Source organism: Lutjanus erythropterus, chromosome 23 (assembly GCF_056507025.1).
Source record: "Lutjanus erythropterus isolate fLutEry1 chromosome 23, fLutEry1.hap2, whole genome shotgun sequence".
NCBI classification, from domain to species: Eukaryota; Metazoa; Chordata; class Actinopteri; order Lutjaniformes; family Lutjanidae; genus Lutjanus; species Lutjanus erythropterus.
The window spans coordinates 16,341,006-16,357,167 of record NC_139339.1 but is presented as its reverse complement, the minus strand read 5'-3'; the positions used below and the strand labels follow the sequence as shown (position 1 = coordinate 16,357,167).

Sequence of the window (16,162 nt, the reverse complement as noted above, 5' to 3'; positions counted from 1 at the left end):
GTCTGGAATCCTTAAAGCATTGCTTTGTCATATGTGGGGAATACAAAGTAAAAAACAAACAAACAAACAAACAAACAAACAAACAAACAAACAAAACTTAAAAGGTCTCTTTCTGGACTACCCTCAAATTTTAAGGCTGAATTTTAAAACACAAGTTGCAGTTATTTTATTTTAGTTATTTTAAGAATTCAGAAAATATAAAAATAAACCTTTCTAGTCAAATGAACATAATGTTAGTTCAGTTATACTGTATTTACAGTATTTCCCATTACAAACAAATTACAATGCAGCAAGTTTTCATGATATATTTTTTCTTCTTCTTTCTTCTTCTTTTAGTGATTGTAAAGGGATAAAGGAAACCACTTACATTAATATAATACAGATGATTTGTGTCATTGAGCGTGTGTAAAACAATTTGAACAACTCATTTAAATCATTTAAAAATGTATGATAATGTCATAATATATTTAGGAATCACTGGTCAAGCACAAGCTGCTACAAGAAGTCATGTGCTGGCAAGAAAATGAAAGAAAAACCACTTTAAAGCGATTGTTGATAGGGGAATTTTGGCTGCATAATAAAAACTTTAGCCAGGACGTGGTATGCCATGACAGCCTTTCGCACGACATCATCTATTTATGGCAGAAATGCGTGCCATCCAGCCCAACAAAGGCAGACAGCTCTGACTACAGCAAGCATGACAAAGATAAAAGTTTTAAATTATTGATAAGTGAGTTTCAAAGCTTTGATTCTGGACCATTTTAATCTATTTTTTTTACATTCAAAACACATAATAATAAATGAATGTATATTGCGATTTAAAGTCAGATACTGCACTCTAACTTTGGACAATCTTCATGGAATAGAAATGGATAACACTGTGTCTACAAACACATGAGTTTTAGTAATCTTGAACTTGTTTGTTTGAGAAAATAAACTTCATTTTGAATGTTTTAATTATAAAGGTTACATTTGTATTTAATGCATCTCTTTTTAATATGTTTCTGTGTGTATATCTATTATTAATAGTGAAAGTGATGACTGATGATTCCTTTTTTATTTTTCCTTGGGTGTATATGTGTATGTGTAAATAACTGTATATATTGTTTTGTTTTATTTTATATTTTATCCTATTTTATTCTGATTTTAATAATTTCTATATATGTTATATGTGTGTGTGGCATTAAAGGACTACATCTCTCTTTTCGCTGTGGAGCTTTATGCTGTATAACGATAATAAATTACTAAGATGAAAATAAATGTATCTTGGAGTTTTGTGCAGCCCTTAAACTAAACATTTGAGCAGCATCTTCATTTACAGTAAGTAACACAGTTTACAAGAAGTCCAACACAAAAATCGAAAGGATGGCAGGAATTTCCCCGGGCGCCGTGTCTGGGCGTGGTTGGAGAGAATAAAACAGGCTACAGAGCTGCTCAGGTGTCCTAAGGACTCAGATCACTTCTCATCTTTCCATCTTGTCAACAGGTGAGTATTGGACTATAATACATTACGATCTGCAGTTGCACTAACAAGAATTAATTTAATCTAAAATGAGGTCTAATCAGTGTTTAGCAAAACTAGTTTTAAAATGAGTAAATCCAGTTTTAAAAAGTAAAACTTAAAAAATTAAATTTTAAGCAGAGCTATGTTGCACAATGAAAAACTAATCCCAGATTAGTAAATACAAGTTTATTGATGCAAACCAAAACAAAATAATGTAATCAATATGAAGACATTTATATACCCAAATTAAAATAAATTCATAAATGAAAAATACAGTGGAAACCTCTTGTATTTACATGAATCACAGTTGTAGTTAATCAGTCAAACTGATCACTCTGAAGGCTCATTTATACTTAATGTTAGATATGTATATGAATACAGGTAGAGCCTGTAGTATTGTAGCCAATAGTTCAACCAAGACATGACAAGTTGTTTTTTTTTTTTTAAGATTATTTTTTGGGCTTTTTGCCTTTATTTAGATAGGATGGCTTCAGATATGACAGGAAAGGGAGAGAGAGAGCGGGGATGACGCACAGCAAATGTGCTGCAGGTAGAAATTGAACCAGCAGCCGCTGCAGAGGACTGACAGCCTCAGTACATGGTGCCCACGCCCTACCAACTCAGCTATAGAGGCGCCGGAGACATGACAAGTTTTACCTGAAATTTAAACTGAAAATATTGGCTTATCAGATTGAATTATATTTGTTGTCAATAGGTAGCAATAAAAACAAAAAAGAAATGTTAATTGTATAGTCTGCCTACAGATAGTTTATGAGTGTTTGGAACATTTCAACAACTTAGTTTAGAGTCAGCGTATGATGGGAGTAAAGTGAGAAAAATAGAATCATCATAAATTATTTTTCATCATATGTTGTCATGAAAAAAAAGATCCAAAATCAACATTGTAAGCAGACTGCTAGATTACTATGAGCAATTTATAAACAGCATATATGATTCTGTCTAAGTTTTTGATGCATGTAGACCTGCAGGTTAATCACTATAACTGTGATCACTAGATGCTGGTTTTAGACACATTAAGTTTTCCTCCTTTGAGAATAACCTGAATTAAGAATTAATGGAGCGATATGGTCAAATAATAGAAGATTTAAAAAAACAGAAAAGATGAGAGATGCATCATAAAAGTCATGGTTTGAGTTTGTCTCTGAACTTTCATCAAGGGACTTGAATATTTTGCCCACTCATCTGAAAAGGCTGCCATTTTAAAAGTTAATCCTCCCATTTTAATTTCATACTGGATCACATTTTAAATTGAAGTGTAAAACTGTGGTGCAATGGTAATACAATTAAGCTAACTAACTAACTTTTTTTTTTACGTTTTTATTTTATTTAAACTAAAGTTTTGTGCAAAATAATTTAAAGTTAAATCATGATTTAACTTAAAATTATTCTTGTTAGTGCACCCCACCCTAAATACATTAATAACATTGCATTTTGTATGTTTTCTTGTTTAGTAATAATACTGTGCAGCACAGGGAATGGGAACAGCCAAATATAAAATGCAAATGACATCTGTTGAATATTAATGACTACAAATATGTGCTGCAGACAGAATTTTCTAAACACCAATATTTAATTTATTCCTGTAGCAGATAAACATATTTCATATATGTAATACATATCACAACATATCACAACATTACTGATTTGCAGCTATTTAACACTGTGTAGAAACTGTATTGTTTTAAAGAATCTCAAAATCTTGTTTTTCTACTTCTGTTTTAACCAGATCTGACAGATTTTTCACAAAATGGATGAATCCGACATGGATACTGAAGAATTGATTCACAGATTCAGAATTTCACTCTTTGCTCGCCATTTGTTGATCCCCAACAATAATGAAGTGCTTCTTCTAAACAAGCTGAAAGGACTGGTGACAAACTTCAAATGGAACCCAAAAGATGCTACTGACTTGTTTGATGCTCTTCTGAAACGATATGAGTCAACAACACACGACCGATCACGTCTTCTCTCATGGATGTTGGAAATGTTGCACTGTATAGAGATTAATTATATCACTCCCAGCTGGAAATGTCAAACAGGAGAGACACTAATCGGGCTGGTTGAAGACAAAACTGTTACAAATGAAAAACTCAAGGAAAGCTTAGCCGATGATGCAGAAAAGGAACTGGATGAAATTATTGAGGAAATCCGCCAACAAAAGTTAAACCAAGTAGATGAAAAGCTTCTAGAGGAAGTGAAAGACATTGTATCATCAGTTTCTGAAGATCTTACTTCAGGCAATGATGGCTCACAGCGGAGTGGCTTGAAGAAAGACCTGCTGAGGCTCTGTCAAGCTGCAAAAAAAACTCACTTCAGACCACGACGGACACAGATGGTGAGCTGGTGTATTATGGCTCTTTCCAAAACAGGGCAGCTAATTCAGGTTGGCACTGGTGAGGGAAAGTCATGTATTGTGGCAATGTTCGCAGCTTATCAAGCTATGAGAGGAAAAAACGTAGATATAATGACTAGCTCACCAGTTCTTGCAGAGAGAGATCGGGATGAATGGAAAAGCTTTTATGACATTTTGAAAATAAGTGTCAACTGCAACACCAATAAACAAGACCAAGACATCTTAAAAGAGTGCTATAAGTGTCAGGTTGTTTATGGTACTGCTCACAAGTTTGCTGGAGACTGGCTAAGCCAACGCTTTGAAAGGGTCAACATATTTGGGCAAAGAACATTCGAATGTGCAATTGTGGATGAAGTGGACTCCTTGATGCTAGATAAGGGTGATCACACAGTCTATATAAGTAGTGACATGCCTGCTTTGCAACATCTGACTCCACTCTTGGCATTTATATGGGCCACTGCTAACCAGTACAAAACAATTGGCACAGAGACAACACAGAGGCGAAAATACCCCTTTCATCAAGTTTTCTTTCAAAACATAACAAATGGCAAAGATATTGATGAGTTCACCATTCTAGAAATGGCTGAGGACACAGGAATCTTGGCAAAAGGTTCAGTCAAGGACCTTAGAAAGAACCCAGCGCTTTTAACTGAAAAAACTGCAAGCATCACTGTTAACCAGTTGGCAAAGTTCTTTGAAACAGTAGAGAGGAGATTCCCATCTTGCCAGTTTGCTCTGCACTGCATAAATAATGATGGTGCAATAGAGGACCTGAACAAAAGATCACAAACAGACAAAGATGGAAGACAGAGAGTGCCATTGCTTTTAATCAATGGAGGCTTCTGTCAGTACATACATACTAACAAAGAGAGTATGCTGAGGGCTGTAGAAGCAGAAGTAAAACATGCTCTACATTTTACACCGTGTGAGCTTAGCAAGGATAGTATAACCTGCAATGTCCCTGGCTTCCTTTCAGATCTGGTCAATTCCAAACTAATGGTTTGGATTGAAAATGCATTCAAAGCACAAACAATGACCAAGGGCAAGGAATATATCATAGAGAAACATGGGATAGTGCCTGTTGACTACAGCTCCACAGGAGTTGTTGAAAACTTCATGACTTTGTCAGATGGGCTGCAGCAGTTTCTTGAAATGAAACATGAGTCCAGACTGAGTGACATGACAGCCATCACTAACTATATGTCCAATGTTGCCTTGTTTTTAAAGTATGAAGGTCAGATCTTTGGAGTCTCTGGGACTCTTGGCCAACAAGCAGAGACTGAAACCTTGCAGAAAATCTATGGTGTCAAGACCTGTCAGATACCTTTATTCAAACGCAGAAAGCTGTTTGAGGTTGAGGGAGTGATTGTAGATTATGAAAAAGAATGGATTGAAAAAGTCTGCAGGGTTGTTACTGAACAAACCAACCCCACTCCATGTAGGGCTCGAAGAGCTGTTTTAGTCATCTGTGAGACCATCAATCAAGCAAAGATTATCTACCATGCTTTAGCAAATAAAGTCTCAAACCAAATGCTTTACACTAGCAACAACATGAACAATTCTCAAGTCTTTAAAGAGCTTCAATCTGGAGACGTTATTGTAGCAACAAACCTTGCAGGTCGTGGAACAGACCTTAAGGTTTCTGACAAGGTAAAGACAGCTGGAGGTTTGTTCGTTGTGCAGACCTTCCTGCCAGAGAATGCTCGTGTGGAGGCACAGGCATTTGGTCGCACAGCTAGACAAGGATCTCCTGGGTCTGCTCAACTCATTGTCTGCTGTAGTCATCTGCCACAACCACTCCAATTACTGACTTTATTGGGCAAACTTAAGTTTTCATTAGAAAATATGACTAATGTCATGCCATTTTATCAAGAACTTTTTGTGAAGCAATTTAGATTGTATCACAAAAGCCAGGGGGATGACAAACTCAGACTTTTACTGTTGACACTGTTCCACATTTTGACAAAAACCTCAGATTCAGGAATGAATGCAGCTAAAATGGCCAGAGATCACTTTGCAGCTGAAAGACTAACTAGCTTTTCAGAGTGTGAGATCCCCAACATAAAGAGGAAGGAAGAGCTCTTTGAAGAGTATCTGTGTATCCGAGAAGATTTGTACAAAAGCTGTTGCAACAAGCCAGCAGATTCAGATGTGTCCACACTAAATGAAACCTGGGGTATGTGGCTTCTCACAAACCTCAATGAAAATGATGACTTAAGAAACAGACTGACAAGAGCCCTGAAAACAGCCAAGCAAAAACTTGGACAAAGAGAATCACCCTTATCAAACCTGCACCACTACACTGCATTTGGCAATGAGCTGCGCAAAAAGGGACATCTTGCAGAGAGCATCAAGATGTATACCAAGGCCATACAGGAGGATCACTGTTGGGCAGCAGTTGCATACTACAACCGTGCTTTTGCATCTTTAGTTCAAGAAAAGCACCTGGATCGAAGCTGCATTGATCAAGCTCTGAAAGATTTGCTAAATGCACTCAAGTCTGTTGAGTTCTACCATGCACAAATTCAAGTCACCGATACATACTCCACACAGAAAATCAAGATCCCCTGCTCTGATTCAGTCACCAGATTTGACAAGCACATGAGTGTCAGATATGATGTGCTGAGGTCTTTCAAGGAGAACATAACTGAGGCCATTAAGCAGCTGGAGAAGGCAAGAGACTCTGGCAGGGACGTAAAGATGTATGAGAAATCAATCATGTCCCTGATTCCACGAGGCCATTCTTTTTTCTTGACAGCACTAAAGATCGTATCACTGGCTCCATTCCTCTCCAAAAACCCTTTGAAGTTTTACCAGCTCCTCAGTGATCCCTCCTGTGATATCTTCATTGAACTTCATGGCCTTGAATCTCTGGGGCTGACTCATGTCTACACCCTTGACACATCATTCTCTTTGCGTGGATTTTTCTCAAAGATTTTTAAATAGTAAGATATCCCATAAAGACATGTCGTGCAAGTGATTTAGGGCATGCAGTATAGCAAACAGTCTGTGGCACATTGTGATTCAACACCCCATTAAGTGGAGCAAATGTTGCTGATGTATTAAAAATGGGACATCACAAACTTTCTGGAACTAAGAAAACCTGCCTTGTCTCAAGTTGATGACTGTGGGAGTTTTTAAGTTTACCTTTTTGGTTTTGAAGTTGTTTTGTTGCTGCAGATTTTGAGGAAGTATCTTAAATATCATGTGATCCTATTTGAAACATCAAAATCTGGTCAAAAAAAAGTTTCAGTTGTTGATGCATATGTATATATGATATTAATCATGTTCAGTGTCCATTGTTACAGAATATATAATATGGTATATTTTTGAAGTAAGTCAATTCTACTGAACAGCTGAAAACTAAACAAGTAAGAAATTATGTATTCTTGTAATTTACTGCATACAGACACTGCATTTTTAACTACAAGTCTTAAAGTTTTGGGGTAATGTTATAATTTTAGAAATGTAATTCTGCATTTGCAACATCAAATATATGAGTTGTGCCATTTTTTTCTGCTCTTAAATGTTAGTCACCCCCCCATTGGTTATTGTTGGTTTTGATCTTTACAAGATACATGTAATTGATCTTTTTATTGTCTTTATTCATACCATAATGATAAATTTGATATAACCTGACACTGATATCTCAATAATGTTTTGATTTACAAAGCTGCTCAAGCAAATTCCTACATCAAAACACTGTTCAGTGTTTATTATTTACATCTGTATCCATTAAGTCATTTATGTTTTGTTTACTGAAAGTCTATGTCTGTTGGAAATCTATAAAATCATAATCTGTCATGAGATTCTAATACATTTGAAAGGCATTTAACTCTGTTCAATAAAAGTGACTTTTATAAACACTACAGAGAGAGAGACATTTTATTTTAAATACATATTACTAAACTCTAATATTTACAAATGTAATCTTCAAAATGCAAGAAAAATCATTTCTTTCATGACATTATCATTAATCATTTTCAAAGTGGAAAAGCAAAAAATGGATAAATAAAAAGTTTGTGGATTTAACAGTAGCACTTATTGTGATATTGTACACACACACACAAACACACATTATACTAAATAATGGTCCCAAAGGGGTTCTTCCTCAAGGAGTGAAGTTCTACCCAGAATCTTTTTTGAGCTCTAAGGCTACTTCATCAAGAACCCTGTTCATCGAAAGAACCTTTTAGAAAGAGTTCTCTGTATAATTCTGCATAAAAGGGTTCTGAGCAGAACACCCTGGGTGGGTTCTAGATAAGAACCTTGAAATATAAAAAGGGTTTAATTAGAACCCTGGATGTGTCTCAATTAAAATGGTCAGGAAATAAAAAGGTTCTCCCTGCAACCCTCACAGTGAATTCTAGTTAGCACTCTTAGAAGATGGAAAGGTTCTCCCTTTTTGTACGATTGATAATGAAGTATGTTACTACAGCTTTCACATCATCATGGAGCAGCTCAGCTGGAACACAGCATTACAACCCACATAAAATCCAAGATGACACATAATTTCTTTCTCGCACTTAAGTTGGAGGGCTGTTTGGAGACACTACACTCAGTGCTGCCACCATATGTTTTACTAACATTAGGTTACATACAAGGTGACTATATATGGAACTGTTAAAGGTCAACCCAGCAGTATCTTTTAACCAAACTTTAAAAAAAAAAAAAAAAAAAAACATAGGCCAGCTTGGCACATAGCATACAGCAAATTTTGGTTAAAAGATGTTGCTGGGGGACCTGTGAAAGCAACACGGTCACAAGTTAGCTAATGAAAGCAAAATCCTAACTAACCAGCTGTGTGTTTAATGTAGATTAGTGATCTAGTTAGCTAGTGTTTTGTTAACATTAGCTATGAGATATAACTGTGTAGCTTGGATTTTGTGGTCAGTAAAAACAGGGCTTTTGTTCCCTCTACTTGACCAGATTCTGTCATTCCTTTATTATATGCAACTGTGTGTCAATTTGGATTTTATCAGCAACAAAGGGTGCAAATCAACAAAATCTATACAACATTGTCTTCTCATCACCACTCTTGAAAATGAAACACAGGAGACAGGATATTTCTCTTAAGCTTTTATTAATATTTAGTTTGCTTTTTTAGGATGTTCATTGTTTTACACAGAGAAATTAGCCACACAAGTAAATCTGATTGTATTCTCTTTACCTTTAATCTTTTTTTTAATTGTTAATTATTTTTATTCTCCCTTATCAGCGCTAATGCTAAAAAAGTTACACAAGAACTATCACACGGTTAACTAACTTGTGAGCACATTGGGACAGTAAACTAACACTTCACAGAGATAAAAACAAAAATAAAATAAAACTCCAACACGTAGAGGGGAAAGAAAATTATGATCGGAGTAAAAATTAAGAGACAAACGACAATGGACAAGCATGTACAATCACACAGCCCTGCTCAACTTTCCACGAAGAAGTACCACTCATTTTTCCTTATTTGGCAACTTTATTTTCTAGGCTCCACCCTTTATCCCTTATTTGGTAGACGTTGACAAGCCCGATTGAGTTTAAGTCTGGGAGGAGTCAAACATTTACATTCTAGACTTCAGCCCTCTGGACAGCGACCTAAGTGCCTAAAACATGGCTGCATTCTGCTTCCATGTCACATCTTGCGCTCATACTTCTTTAATTTGTTTCCCTTATTAAATGCAACAGTTTTTAGGGGTTCAAAGGTTGCTATCGTCATCATTACCATCACCAATATCACCCAGGTAACCAGTCTATTCAAAGCTCAAATCTGAGGCCCTCCACTGACTTTCATGTCACCATTGTAAAGATCATCGCTCCATCTCTACTTCATCAAACCGGTTTGGGAAAGGAGCACTAGACAGTATGTGAACACAAACAGGCAACCTGCAACTGACTCTTAAAAATGATACTGCTTATTAGAGAAAAAAAAAAAAATTAGATGCAAGGCTGCATCAGAAACACGAAGGCGTGCACACAGGTGGCACGCTCACAAATGCACATGCGCTCCAAGGATATCGGATCGGGTCCAAATACGGGTCCTTTAAAAGTAAAAGTCAGTCCAATGGCTACACATCACAGGGCAGTGGCGAGCTTTGTGCTGATCTGCTGTTCAAATATGAACTATTCAGAAGGAATTTAGATTCAGTGAGACAACATAAATTTACAGTTTCTTTAGCAAATTTAACTAACAGCATTTCTGATGGTGAAATTTTGACGAGAAATACCCCATATTATGGGGCTCTTAGTTTTGGCAGTATGAATGCTTATTGGTTGAAATTGACCCTTCCTAAGTCCTTGATATTTCTCCTCTGTCAATTTTCTCCTTTCCTGATTTCTTTACTTAAATATGCTTTGTCCTTGGCTTGTCTATGCTGAAAAGAAAACAAAATTTTGAGGGTTAAAATAAGTTGCTGGAGGAACTGTAAAAGAGTGAAGTTACAAGTACCTAATGTTAGCAAAATTCTAGCTAAAGATTCGCATAGATTAGTTGGCTAATTAGCTGGTGTTTTGCTAACATTAACTATGTTTTGTTTTGATATTTTAGTAAGACATATTTTAGCTAACTAACTGTGAGTATATTACTTTTACAGGTCCCCTCCAGCAACACCTTTTAGCCAAAATGTGGTTTTCTTTTAAACATAGATGATCCTCGCACATATGTAGCATACAGCAACTTTTGAAGAGTTAAGAGTTTAGGCTACCAAATGCTAGCTATTTAACTCTTTTGCTAACATTAGCTATCAGATATTACTAGCTAGGTATTTAGCTAGCGTTAGCCAAATACTAACTAACTAACTAGCTTATGATTGATTGGTGTAGCTAGTTAGCTAGCATTTTGCTATCATTAGCTGTTTTGTTTTGATTTTTTTTTATCAGACAGTATGCTAACATTAAGTAACTTAAGATGTGAATGTTGTTTTTATGGATTTTGAAGATGTTTTGAAGAGATTGACATATAAAGTCATGTCTTAATGTTAGCATTTTGCTAACATTAGATAACTAAAGCTTTTGCGGGTCCCCCAGCATCATCTTCTAAACTTACTCAAAATTTTGCTCCTTTTCAACACAGATTAGCCTAAAATTCAGGAAATAATAAAGGAAAAATTTGACTGAGGTTCCACTGGGTACCAAACTTGCTCAACTGTTATTGGAGCAAAGAGTGAAAAGGGGCAGGACATAGGAAGGGTGATCATTTAACAAAAAAAAAAAAAAGCAAAATCTTTTGCCTCTTTTGACTGAGACCGTACCAAAAGGTACAGCTCTGGTGTCGAAATCTGTAGGCCTATACCCTTTTCCTCTGAGTGTGTTGGCAGTGACGGGGCTGGTACATTGTCATTGATAAGTCACAGGGGGTTTTGTTTCGGTCTCATAACTGATTACTAAATGTTTCCATAGGACCCTGGCCCTCCTTGCTGCATTAATTGTGCTTACAGGATACAATCGCTTCCATACACCTCACATTTACTTCCTCGGACATGCACACATACTGTATCGCAACAGTCACATGCTTGAAATAAAGCCGCTTGTTGCTAGAGAGGAGCGCGTGTGTTCAATTTCCCTCACGTCGCACAGAAACTCAAGTATGCTAGCTGGGTTTGTTAGGAGGTATCCATGCAGCGGGCAAGGCTAAGAGCTTACAACCCAGATGATAAACACAGTGATCCCTTCTGGTCACGCCTAACACTTCAATGCAATATCCAAACCGGCGTGCTACCGAGTGACGTCATGCTCCCTGTCGAGTAGTACACGAGCGTGGATATTTGGACACGCAGTGCGAGACCACCAGCAATATTGGAAGCACTATTAAGTGTGCGACTTGTGTTAACAATAGGGTGCTAGCACCCTCAGTTTCACCTATGCTTACCTTCAGTCCTTCGCTAAACACGCTAAGCAAACAAAACAGCACACGTACACACACACACACACACACCCGAATCCACACAACTCATAGCAGAATATAAAAGAAAAATATTATCCAGTCAATATTCACATGGGCTGATACCAGGCATGCAACTTCCAAACAGTCCAGAAGAAAAATAAAACAAAAAAAAAAATCTTCCTCAAACCTCCGCAAATCCAATGGGAAAACAAAACAGTCACTTATAGACGGGGCAAATGGAAGACATAACAACCTGGCAACATCAAGGAGGAAGTAGTCACTATAATGGCTCTCATTGGCTGACAGCTCAGCCAATCAGTAGCTTCAGCGCCTTGCTGAGGCAGGTTACAAATTAGAAAATCAGATTAAAAGAAATAAAAATAAACACAATAGAAACTAGCTTAAAAAGTAGTAGACACACATTGTTATAAGTATCTCTGCTATAGTATTTTTTTTTCATCTATGTCATTTTAAACTCATTGCGTAATAAAGAGAAAAGTGTTACTGTTTTTTTTTCTATTACATTATCATCATCATTAGCTTCATCATCAACAACATAATCATCATCATCAACAACTATACCGTTTTTCAGAGTTATTACTATTGGTTAACACGAGGTGTGTGGTCTCTACAGGCCGCCTTGTCTAAATTAAAGGGCTCTATTGGCTCCAATAGAGGGAGGGAGGACTGGTTGCCATATTTTCCTCACATCCCCCCCTTTTTTTTTATTAATTAATCTCTTCTAGCTTCTTATAATCATTGTAGAGCAGCCCAATCTGGAAGGGGGATGTGAGGAGAGGGACTGGACTTTGTGTCTCCCTGTCTCTATCCCTATTCTGCTCTTGTGGGGAATGATGGGAGTTGTTTAGTGACAAATAAGTAACCCATTCGTCTCGTTTCTGCTTCATCTTTCCCTTCCTCTCTCACTCACTCTCTATCTATCTTTTTTTTTTTTTTGTTTTTTCCCTTCAGCAAGACACCTCCATCGTCTGGGAGGGGCTGGGCGGCATCTGGCCGCCCTGCGAGCCCTGCGACAGGGTGCGGGAGCGAGAGCGGGACCCATCCATGGAGTAGGAGGAGGAGAGGGAGGTGGTGCGGGAGCGGGACAGGCGGGTCATGCAAGACGAAGCCACTGTGGAGAGATGGAGAGAAGATTAGCTTCACAAATTAGATTTCAGTGGAAACGCTCCCTGCATCTGCATGTCATCAGTATCGGCATATAAAGGCTTAAATTAAATATCTGTATTGGCTCAAAATGCCGCAGAACTGCACAAAAGTCTTTTTATTGGGTGATTTGAACTTACTGTAGCCCATTCCCTGGATGAAGTACTTGAAAGCCTCGGTCAGTTTGGCAGGCTGCAAACACGAAGAAAAGAGAAGGAGTTTTACATTTTATCAGGACAATCATTAATCGTTACCTCAACTAGGCAATAATGTACTTTGGTGACCCCATGTGGCAGCCAAAGGTAACATTTTTCTTTGATTTAAAAAAAATACAGATTTTTAGCATATTTGTCCAGTTTTTATTTTTCCATTTGTGCTCCTTGACTTGCAGTTCTAGCTTTGAATCTTTCTTTATATTTTTCTACTATGTTTATTGTTATGCACCAAAACACCAAGGCAAATTTCCCACATGTGCAACCAGCTTAGCAATAAACCTTATTCACCTTAAATGAGTAAAATTAACACTGTGGTTTGTTTTCTCTTCTTGTGAATTTTCAAGATTTTGGCCACCGAAAATATAAATATAATAGAATAAAGCCTTTATTATCATTGTCAGTGTTGTATCAGTACAACAAAAGACACAAGGAAACACAACAAAAACAAAACAACCTCAGCAAAAACAAACTCCACAGTTGACAGTCTTGTCAGGTCATACAATATAAAGTAAAATAAATAAATACAATGTAATTTTGCACTAGAATATGCATATAATTTCACATGAGTACTGCACTAGTGTGAGTATAATTACTGCACTGGAATAATTTAGTCAACAAGTATAAATATACATAAATAGCACTTTTTTTTATTTCTATCTTATGTTTTAATGCATCAATTCATGTGCATGAAGAACAATTCATGTATTAATTTAGGCAAACAGGGGGCTTAACTCAGAGTGATAGCACATTTTTCCACTATTGTAGGCCCACCTTCTGTTGGTTAATTTAACTGGTATGTTTTAACACAATAATCTTGCTCGTTGTTTTAAGTTATCAGAAAGAGGCTGTTCATTTGTTGTTACCTGGGTCAGCTGAGGGAGACCACCAGCGTCAGCCATCTGTAGAGGAGGCAGAGAAGAAGTGTAAGAGAGTGCATGACACAATAAAGTGTGAGTAAGAACAGAAAAAAAGGGGTTTAGTTACCTTTAGGAATGAGGTCGTTGTTGGGTCCATTTTGCTGTTGCACTCCACCTAGTGGTCACAGAAGGGAAAACGGCAAATATCTTCCATTACAGCAAGAAAACTCAGATACACAACAAACAACTCTTAATGTGTCTTCATCCTGACAAATTGGTGCCTTTCCTTCCTCTACGCCCATCTCCCATGGAGAACCACAAGGATCCATATTAGGTTCTAATTTATTTCCAATTATATCTAATTTATCTCCCTTAAAGACACGCATGACCACACCCTGGTTTTATTGGTTGCGGTACACCGCAATTCACCGCAAAATATAATGATTAGGATTCCTTCAGAACTCCTTTCTCTATTCCCAATTTAGACATAAAATATATTTTCTCATCAGAAATCAATAATGTTGGTTAAAATACACATTTAGTGGCGTGCCTAGGTATTAATTCAGTCCTTTTCCACTGATAAATCCTCCCCCTCTCTAAAAATTTAGGAGATTTCAGAATTTGCATGATTACCAAGATTTGAGTCTCTTGACGGCCTTTTTTTCAAGACCAGACACAAAAAAAACTGTCTGACATTGAACAGTGCACATTTTAATAGTTAAACGTGTGTTAATAGATATGGTGCTGAAAAAGTTACAACATGTAAATAGCAGGATTTAGTGGATTATAAGATTTCTGGCGTGAAGAAAGCAGCTGAAACTTACAGCAGCGTCCTCATATGGAGCCTGATCACCCACCACCAACATTACTGGACACCTGAAGTTGACAGAAGCAGAGATAAGATTAAGACCTGTAAGATTTTACAGGTTTATATTTTAATGAAAAGCACAAAGATGAAAGTGTAGAAGATATTTACTTGAAGGTGCTGTTGCGGTCGATATTCAAGTCTCTGCGACTGGAGGGAAATGACAAGAGAAGATCATGTCGGTTCTTGTTTGATGTGAAGTATATTTGTGTTCAGGCGGTGGCGATGTGTGAAGGTGTGTTTACCTGTTGTAAGTCTTCCAGAAGAGCTCTATGTTTACCAGATTAGAGGCTTTTGAGATGCGCTCTCTGTGAGACTGCACTAGATCTGTGTTTGATGACAGCTCCTCCTGCAACAAAATACACAGTTTTTTTTTCAACAGCAACCCAAAAAAACTCTGAAGGCTGGGCTGCAACAAGGATTAGATTGTAAACACAATGAAATGGTTTCACTTTTGATTCTGTTGCACTAAAACACCCAGCATTAATTTTAAACCTACACTTGAGGAAATGTAACTTTTAAAATGATTGCCTTTTGAGATGGATTAAGCAAAATAATCAAGTTCCTTGAAGAAAGTTAAAGGACAGTTGAGTTTTATGATGCATCTGTGTCTCACTCCAGTTAATTCATTATAACAGTCACAAGTTGTGTAATGTTTTAACTTTTCGGATTGCTAACCAGTGGAAAGAGAAATTCTTTAGCTAGCTAGTAAACAATGTAAGGTTTTAGCCAATTATTGACATGTTGTTGTTGTACCTGACTGAAGAGGTGGGACAGGATCTGCTCAGTGAGGGAGGATGTCACAGAGCTGAGCTGAAGACAGGAAGAGAAATCAGTAGTGTTCATCAGTAATGTTCATCATTTAGTAAGTTTAATATGATAAACAATGACATAATCAATAGAACCCAGGGACCAAGTATGCAGTCACATAATTTCATATCTACAGCTAAACATACCATGATGGAAAACTCCCATTAGGACTAACTAGATTAAAATACAACATGCCTCAGTGTACAGTCCAGACTCGGAAGGAGAGAAGGACTGAAGAAAACAAAAGGTACCTTCTGAGCAGCCCAGTCTATCCATCCTCGTGCGTTAGTGTCGATGTTGATCAGGACCAGACCTTCCACTGAATCTGGGTTTGCAAGCTGAAGAGAGGAAAGGAAGTAACGGAGACGCAGATGAAGAAAAGTTAGTAGTCATAGTTATAGACAGAAGAGTCGATTAATAACACTGTGTGGAAAGTTTCAGTATCAGTCGAGGTCATGGATGGCCTCTTTAAAATGTTTTAGAGCCATGTTTCACTGCTG

The 16,162-nt window shown here is 37.1% G+C and overlaps 2 protein-coding genes across 2 annotated transcripts in view; one reads left to right on the top strand and one right to left on the bottom strand.

Annotated features, from left to right (window-relative positions):
- The first annotated feature begins 3,277 nt into the window (after window positions 1-3,277).
- On the top strand, window positions 3,278-6,952 carry LOC146305903 (uncharacterized). Its single transcript, XM_084712501.1, has one exon. It carries the CDS (start codon window positions 3,288-3,290, stop codon window positions 6,822-6,824), a length of 3,537 nt encoding a protein of 1,178 aa, XP_084568627.1. The 5' UTR covers window positions 3,278-3,287; the 3' UTR covers window positions 6,825-6,952.
- Window positions 6,953-12,674: 5,722 nt separating this feature from the next.
- The window catches only part of ndrg2 (NDRG family member 2), a 41,079-nt gene continuing 37,591 nt past the window's right edge, over window positions 12,675-16,162 (bottom strand). Inside the window, exons 8-16 of the mRNA XM_084712359.1 lie at window positions 15,914-16,000; window positions 15,609-15,665; window positions 15,098-15,201; window positions 14,964-15,002; window positions 14,812-14,863; window positions 14,115-14,162; window positions 13,994-14,029; window positions 13,056-13,107; window positions 12,675-12,883 (exon numbers count right to left, since the gene is read on the bottom strand). Coding sequence (XP_084568485.1) covers window positions 12,720-12,883; window positions 13,056-13,107; window positions 13,994-14,029; window positions 14,115-14,162; window positions 14,812-14,863; window positions 14,964-15,002; window positions 15,098-15,201; window positions 15,609-15,665; window positions 15,914-16,000 — 639 coding nt within the window. The 3' untranslated portion in view covers window positions 12,675-12,719. The remainder of the gene's footprint in view (window positions 12,884-13,055; window positions 13,108-13,993; window positions 14,030-14,114; window positions 14,163-14,811; window positions 14,864-14,963; window positions 15,003-15,097; window positions 15,202-15,608; window positions 15,666-15,913; window positions 16,001-16,162) is intronic.